Source organism: Eubalaena glacialis, chromosome Y (genome assembly GCF_028564815.1).
Source record: "Eubalaena glacialis isolate mEubGla1 chromosome Y, mEubGla1.1.hap2.+ XY, whole genome shotgun sequence".
In the NCBI taxonomy this organism is placed as follows: domain Eukaryota; kingdom Metazoa; phylum Chordata; class Mammalia; order Artiodactyla; family Balaenidae; genus Eubalaena; species Eubalaena glacialis.
In genome coordinates, this window is record NC_083737.1 from 4,864,312 (window position 1) to 4,872,326 (window position 8,015).

At 40.9% G+C, this 8,015-nt stretch overlaps 1 protein-coding gene and 1 non-coding gene across 2 annotated transcripts; one reads left to right on the plus strand and one right to left on the minus strand.

Moving 5' to 3' along the window:
* The first annotated feature begins 6,520 nt into the window (after positions 1-6,520).
* On the plus strand, positions 6,521-6,627 carry LOC133082944 (U6 spliceosomal RNA). The gene has a single exon (XR_009699093.1). It is a non-coding gene; the product is annotated as a U6 spliceosomal RNA (small nuclear RNA).
* A 522-nt stretch (positions 6,628-7,149) lies between these two features.
* Positions 7,150-7,625, minus strand: LOC133082927 (cytochrome c oxidase subunit 5A, mitochondrial-like). Its single transcript, XM_061179614.1, has one exon. The coding sequence runs from the start codon at positions 7,623-7,625 to the stop codon at positions 7,167-7,169; it is 459 nt and encodes a 152-aa protein (XP_061035597.1). The 3' UTR covers positions 7,150-7,166.
* Positions 7,626-8,015: the final 390 nt, after the last annotated feature.

Genomic DNA, 8,015 nt, shown 5'->3' on the forward strand with positions numbered 1-8,015 from the left:
TTTATGGACGTTGCCTTGTTCTTGAGTCAGGAAGGGTTTTGTTTCTCCCCCCAGGGAAATCACCGGGGTGCTCTCCACATCTATGAAGAACTCGCGGTGAGCTCCCTGGGGAGGGTCCTTCCAGGTGGATGACTTTCCACCTGACCAAGGATGCTCGGTCTACCTGTCAGCATCTCCTCTGATGCAAAGAAAACCAGCTGGGCAGAGCAGAGTCCTGACCTCCAGGAGGGTTTTGGGCAAGCGTGGAGCTGAGGAACAGACGCCCTCTTGGAGGACGGAGGAGGAAGTGGCAGTAGGCAAACTGGAGAAACCTAGACCAAAAAATGACCAAGAGAAAGAGAAAGCCTGGAGTCTGAACGGACAGACCTCACAACCCCTGGCATTGTGCCTCTCAGCACCCCTGTTTTTCCTTCTTAGACATTCACTTCAGCTCCTAATTATTCAAACAACTTCCTCTAAAAGATCAACACTTCCCAAAAAGTAGGAGCCACTTCTATTTTGTCCCCATTCGTCCTCTAGGTGTTAAGACAGAGACTAGCCCAAATCAGCACCCAACGAAAATTCTTGAATAATTAAGCGAACGAATGAGTGAATAAACTTACGGTTACCGGCGGGGAATGGGAGGAGGGATAGTTCGGGAGGTTTGGGTTGACATGTCCACGCTGCTATATTTAAAATGCATAACCAACAAGGACCTACTGTACAGCACAGGGAACTCTGCTCAATATTCTGTAACAACCGAAATGGGAAAAGAATTTGAAAAAAGAATGGATACATGTCTATGTATAACTGAGTCACTTGGCTGTTCCCCTGAAACTATCACAACATTGTTAATCAACTATACTCCAATATAAACTAAAAAGTTAAAAAATAAAAATTTTTAAGGCTTTACGTTCTGTCAAAAAAAAAAAAAAACTCACCCAGTGCCCTAGAATTAAGAAGCATCCAACAAATGTTTGCTAAGTGATTGAATCCCTGAAGATGACATGACATTTTCCCCCCTAAATTTTCCTTTAAGGATGTTACGCCCCAAACCATTTATGCTTAAAATAGGAGTGACTCAAAGAGGCAAGACACAAGTGTTGGTAAGGGTGTGGAGGAAAGGAAACCCTCATGCATTGTTGCTGGGAATGTAAATTGGTGCAGCCACTATGGAGAATAATATGGAGATTGCTTACATAAAAGTAGGACTGCCATGTGGTCCAGCAACTCCACTTCTGGATATTTATCCAAAGAAAGCAAAACCACTAATTAAAAAAAAATCTACACCCCAATGTTCATTACAGCATTATTTACAATAACCAAGGCATGGAAACAACCTAAGTGTCCATCAACAGACGAATGGATAAAGAAGAGGTGGGGTGTGTGTGTGTGTGTGTGTGTGTGGATGCATACATACATACATTCATATATAGTGGAATATTACTCAGTCATGAAAAAGAATGAAATCTTGCCATTTGTAACAACATGGATGGACCTTGAGGGCATTATGCTTAGTGAAATAAGTCAGATGCAGAAAGACAAATACCACATGGTTTCACTCCTATGTGGAATGAAACAAACAAAGGAGCAAACAAACAAACAAAAAAAGCCAAAATAAGTGAACAAACCAAACCAAACAAAAGCAAACATGTAGATTCAGAGAACTGAGTACCGGTTATCAGAGAGGAAGGGGCCAGAGGTGGACGGCAAAATGGGTAAAGGGGATCAAATATATGGTGATTGGTGGAAACTAAGTTTTTGGTGGTGAGCATCCCATGGTGTATACAGAAGTAGAAATATAATGCAGTACACATGTAACTTATATAATGTCATAAACCAATGTTACCTCAATTAAAAAAAATAAATAAAGTAGTAGTGACTTACTAATTGGCATGACAACCCTTGCTGGGAGGTATAATTGTGTTTTGGAACCATTCTCCAAAATGAAAATATTTACTTATTGAGAAAATAATAAGAAAATGAATATAGCTGAATTGGATTAAGCATCAAGACTACATTCTAGTTCCCTGAAGCAATTTAGGACAATAGAACAACAAACAAACCACTACCAACAGCAAAGCAAGAATTGGAATTGCAATTGAGGGGAATTAAGTGTTTTTAAAAAAACAAATTTATGCTACTCCTCAATAGTATTGGAAAGCATGCAACTGCTTTGTTGTGGAATTGAGTCCAACTTTTTGTTTCTTCAATGATTTGTTTTTGCATTGATGGTTTAATTTGTCTATTTCTCCTGCAGTTTGTTGACATTATTTGGTTTTCCCTTGTACTGTAAGAAAGAAAATGAGACTGTATTTATACTAAAAATGTGAGCAGGGCCATTTTAAAATATTACAGCTCCGGGAATTTCCATAGGGTCAGTTTCAGCTGATTCATTTAAAATTGTCCTAATGGAAATTTGTATTCTGTAAGCAGATAATGAAATGTTTAGGGGTACTTTAGGGTCATGTTTTGTTTCCCTTTTATCCTCCAAATATCATTATATAGATTATTTTAACATGAGTCTTAACGGTTTTTCCTTATGGTTACCCCTTGAAAATGGGCTAGTAACCATCAGTGAATGTATTTCTACTAGATTTTGCTGTTGTGGAAAGAAGGTTGGATTCCACATGGAAATGTGAGTTTGAGCCCTGTTTCTGATTCTTATTAGTGACATCTCGGGAGAGGCATTTAACTTTCATCCATTCATTCATCCATTCAGTAGACATCTACCGAGTCCTGCCTTTGTTCAAAGGAACTCATCCATCGTGAATTCATTCATTCATTCATTCAGTAAACATCTACCAGATCCCACTTGTGTTCAGAGGGACTCATCCATCATGAACTCATTCATTCATTCAGTAGATATCTACTGAGTCTCACCTGTGTTCAGAGGGACTCATGCAGCTACTGGGCTACGTCAGGGAAAAAACATGTCTTGCATTCTGCTGAAGCCTCTATTATAGAATAAACATCAGGCATCTGTGAATCACAAAAAATGCTAGAAGGTGATAAATGCTATGGAAAGTTTAAAAAGCAGAAGAGTATATGGGGAATTGGAGCCCTCAGCTGAGAGCAGAAGAGAAGTTGAAATTTTCCGTGCAGGAGTGTCAAGCTTGCTTTCATGGAGAAGGTGGCATTTCAGCTAAGGCATGGGGGCCATGAGGGCTGATCTCAAGCAGACGGCTGGAGGGAGAGTTTTCCAGGTAGTGGGAACAGGTTGTGCAAAGGCCCTGTGGTAAGGGGCACCTAGCATGTTTATGGAACAGCATGGGTGGGGAAGAGTGAGTGAGGAACAGGTTGTACAGACAAGATGCTAAGGGGTGAAGTGAGTCCTATAGAATAATGAAATCACATGTGCCTTTGGGAACATCCCTAATAATCCACGGCTCTCTGGTTGTTTGCTGGAAAAGAGTTGGTGGTATTTGGGATCAGGGTGATTGCAATGAAGATGGTGAGAAGTGCTCAGAGAGCTGATATACTTGAATGGTGCTATGGGTTGAATTGTGTTCCCCACCAAAAAAAAAATGATGTTTGACATCTCAACTGCCAGTACCTGTGAATGTGACCTTATTTGGAAATAAGTTCTTTGCAGACACGATCAAATTAACATGAGGTCATTTGGGTGGGCCCTCACAAAACGTGACTGGTGTCCTTAATTAGAAGCTTGGGATTAACGTATACACACTACTATCTATAAAATAGATAACCACCAAGGACCTCCTCAGAGAACTATACTCAATATTTTGTAATAACCTATAGGGAAAAGAATCTGAAAAAGAATACATGCGTATAACTGAATCACTTTGCTGTACACCTGAAACCAACACAAAGTCGTACATCAACTATACTTCAATAAAAAAATAAATAATATTTACAAATTATTTTAATTTAAGAATATTTTAAAAATCAAAACAAAAAAAAGAACAGGGAAATTTGGGCACAGACACAGGTGGAGAAGGCCATGCGAGATCAAAGGCAGATACAATACTCCCCACCTTATCTGTGGTTTCACTTCCCGTGGTTTCAGTTACCCATGGTCCACCTCAGTCAGAAAATATTAAATGGAAAGTTGAAGAAATAAACAATTCCTAAGTTTTAAATTGTGCAGCATCCTGACTTGTGTGAGAAACTCTTGCCTGGTCAGCTCTGTCCTGCCCGTGACGTGAATCCTCCCTTTGTCCAGCAACTTTCACCCTTTCCTCACTTAACAGCCATATAGTAGGATGCTTGTGATGTAGTGATTTATTTTTTAATTAATTAATTTAATTGAAGTCTAGTTGATTTACAATGTGTGCCAATCTCTGCGGTACAGCGAAGTGACTCAGTTATACGCATATAGACATTCTTTTCTTTATATTCTTTTCCATTATGGTTTATCCTAGGCAATTGGATATAGTTCCCTGTGCTGTACAGTAGGACCTTGTTGTTTATCCATTCTAAACATAATAATAGTTTGCATGATATAGTGATTTATATATTTGCTCTTCATCTGTTCCTGGCACAGAGTTCCCAAAACCCTCGGCATGTCCTGTGTTAAGAGCCATAAAGGTGTCTTTTGTTGTATTCATGAGATGACATTTGCAAATCACCTAAGGATGGGGGCTGATTTCCAGGGAATCCAACCAGGTACTGAAGAATGGGGCAGTCCCTTATTTGTTCCTCTGTTCTCGGGTTCTAGCAGAATGGTTGGCTTATGACTTGTGTTAGTTAGCTATGGCTGTGTAGCAAATCATCACAAATTCACAAGTTTACAAGAACACATGTTTACTATCTCCAGCTTCTGTGGGTCAGTTTAACTCGGTCCTCTGATTAGAATCTCACAAAGCTGCAATCGAGGTGTGCCCAGGGCTGGTGTCTCATCTGAAGGCTCCATGGGGCAAGGATGCACTTCCGAGCTCATTCACGGGGTTGTTGGTAGAATTCAGTTCCTCAGGGGTTGTTGGACTAAGCAGCTGCGTTCCTAGCTGGCCATCAGGCTGCCCTCAGTTCTCTGTCCTGCAGACCTCTTCATAGGGCAGCTCACGGCATATTTCATCAAACCCAGCAATGGTGGGCGTCCATACAGAGAACCTGCTTATAAGACATAAGTCAGAATCTTATGTAATATGCTCACAGAAGTGGCATCTCCTCACCTTTGTCATCTTCTCTTGGTTAGAAACAAAACACAGATCCCACCCACAGTCGGGGGGAGCAGATTATACAAGGACATGAATATCCAGAGGTGAGCATCGCTGGAACCACTTAGAGTCTGCCCACCTCCTGGAAGAGACATAATACATGTTTCTTGAAAGAAAAATAATAATCATCGCTGATGGTAGAGCTGACATAGAACCCAGCTTTCTGAGTTGGAGGTCAGTGTCTGTTGCCAATTTCTGTCCTGAAAATAAGAACCCCCAGGACACTGGACAGCTGGGGAGAGGGGGGGAGTGGAGGAAAGATCACATTACAAAGATGGGTGCACACGACACCAAACCCTGACCGCCCCTCTGTTCTGAGAACCAGCTTGGTCTGCCTTCTAATCAAACCTAGCCCATTCTTTTATAATATCTCATAGGAAATTTAAAATGTGTTCAGTTGTGGACTTGGCTTTTTGAAAGATCTCCCATGATTGTTGTTTCATACATCATAATAAAAACAGACTTTATAGGGTTTCTTTCCCAACCTTTGTTATATTTTAAACAGTAAGAGATCCAGTGAGACACCTTCCCACCCCCCTCCCCAATGGGGCTCGCAACGCAGAAACAAACTTGAAATGTCGGATCCACTTTAGAAGATGTTTATTCAGCTGGAGAACAAACACTGCTTCGGTGAACTTCAAAAACAACGGGGATAAAAACCTTCCATACACTTGGCATAATTTAATTAGCCTCTATTTTTCAAGCTGCATGGAGACAGAAGTCAACATGTGTGCACTCTAAAAATGAAATTTTGGATTATCATTTTAATGTACACCCAGGAAACATTACCTTGAATTACTTGATGTTTCCAGAAACTCTAATGAATGTTTTACATGCATTCATTTTTTAAAAATTTTTTTTTATATTGGAGTATAGTTGATTAATAATGTTGTGTTAGTTTCAGGTGTACAGCAACGTGATTCAGTTATACATAGATGTGTATCTATTCTTTTTCAGATTCTTTTCCCATTTAGGTTATTACAGAATATTCAACAGAGTTCCCTGTGTTATACAGTAGGTCCTTGTTGGTTATCTATTATATGCTTTCTGTCATTTTCTTTTGTATCTGGGTTAAAACGTATTTGCCTTCATCTACGGTTTGCAGAAGTACCATTTACATTAGGGACCAGATCATTGTCTGTGGTGGGGCCCATCCTGGGCATTGTAGGATGCTTGGCGGGGCCCCTGGATTCTACACACTAGATTCCAGTAGAATCATCCATTCTTGGAAACCAAAAATGTTTCCAGACATTGCCAAATATCCCTTGGGGGAGAAAATCATTCTGGGTCGAGAATCATTGGTAATGGATAGAAGACTGGAAGAAAAGTCCCCCCAGATTTTTATTTCAAGAGAATCAATAGTGCTCACTTTGGCAGCACATATACTAAAATTGGAACGATCCAGAGAAGAGTAGCAGGGCCCCTGCGCAAGGACGACATGCAAATTCGTGACGCGTTCCATATTTTTAATAAATAAAAAAAACAATAATAATAAATGCTGGTATACTCACAAATGAAAAAAAAAAAAAAAAGAACCACATAATACATCCCAGTATCACTCTTTCCAGTTAGAACCTTCAGGCTACATTATCACCAGCACCTGGCATTGATAATTACTTACAGAGTGGGTCTTGTTTTCACTCCCTTTGACTTCAGGTGGATCCAGGGTATGGTGTTCTATCTCCCCTAAAATGTGCCATAGCCAAACTTACTTTATTTGGAGTCTCCCCCAAGTCTTCAGATGTTTGGGGTCTGTATGGGGTCTTCACCACCCCCAGTGTCCAAAGATGGAGGCTTATTAAGATACGGAGGACCCTGGGCTGTTTCTTTTTTTTCAGGTCAAACTCATTTCCCTTTTATTAAAGTCCAGGTTACATTACATGGTTTGGTACTCAACAAAGGAAAACTTGTTCAAATAAGGTAATATGTTAACATCAGTATTTCCAGGTGATCGTTTACAATCAAGTAACAGTATCAGTAAATCCTTGGGAGGCCCATCCATGGGGTTTACACTTTGTCAAGGCCCAGTTCCTCTGGAGGGGAGATTCCCAGTTCGTTTAAAGTTGGTCTAAGTTCCTGGATGACATAGGGGTAGATTTCCTTATGAGGTCCTGCTTTGTCCTTAACAACCTCTAGGATGCGAACTGCACTAGCAAAATCATTTAAGTGTCTGCATGCCCGCAAAGCAGCATCAGTGATTTTGGGTTCTGGAACCAGATCATAGCCCACAAGGATGTTCATCCCTTTACGCGATTCCCAAGCAGCAATATCTGGCTTATTGAAGTATGTCACCCAGCGAGCATCAAACTCCTCGTCTGTCTCATGTGGCCCATGGGAGTAGCAGCGAATAGACTGGAGGGCGGCGGCAGGGCTGGAGGCCGGAGGGGCGTGCAGGAGGCCTCGAGGGCTGGTCCAGGCGACTGCGGTAGCTGCTACAGAGTACCAGCCGGCAGTGGAGCCTAGCATGATGGCGACGGCGGCACACAGGATAAGCCCCTGGGCTGTTTCAAATCTCACGTAATATGAAGAAGACTTTATGCCCATAAGTTCCTGAGCAAGGCATTAAGAAGGTGACAGATTCAACGGTACCATCATTAATTCATTAAACGCCCATTTTCCGACAGACCTAGAAATGGAATATTTAAGTCTTCCATCATGTGGCATCCTAGCCAGGTTTATAAAAACAATCAAGTGTTTTTCCCTTGATACAGAAAATCAAGGACTTTACGTATGTCCAGTTGTGTCTACCAAACACACTGTCTTAGATTTCCATGAAATAATTTCTAGCAACATTCAATTTTAGTGTTTGGGTTTTTTTTTAAGGGGAAGGTGCCCAATGGAAGAGTGGATATAATA

Excerpts from the sequence above, each read along its gene's own strand:
- LOC133082927 (XM_061179614.1), bottom strand. The coding sequence starts at position 7,625 with ATGCTAGGCTCCACTGCCGGCTGGTACTCTGTAGCAGCTACCGCAGTC.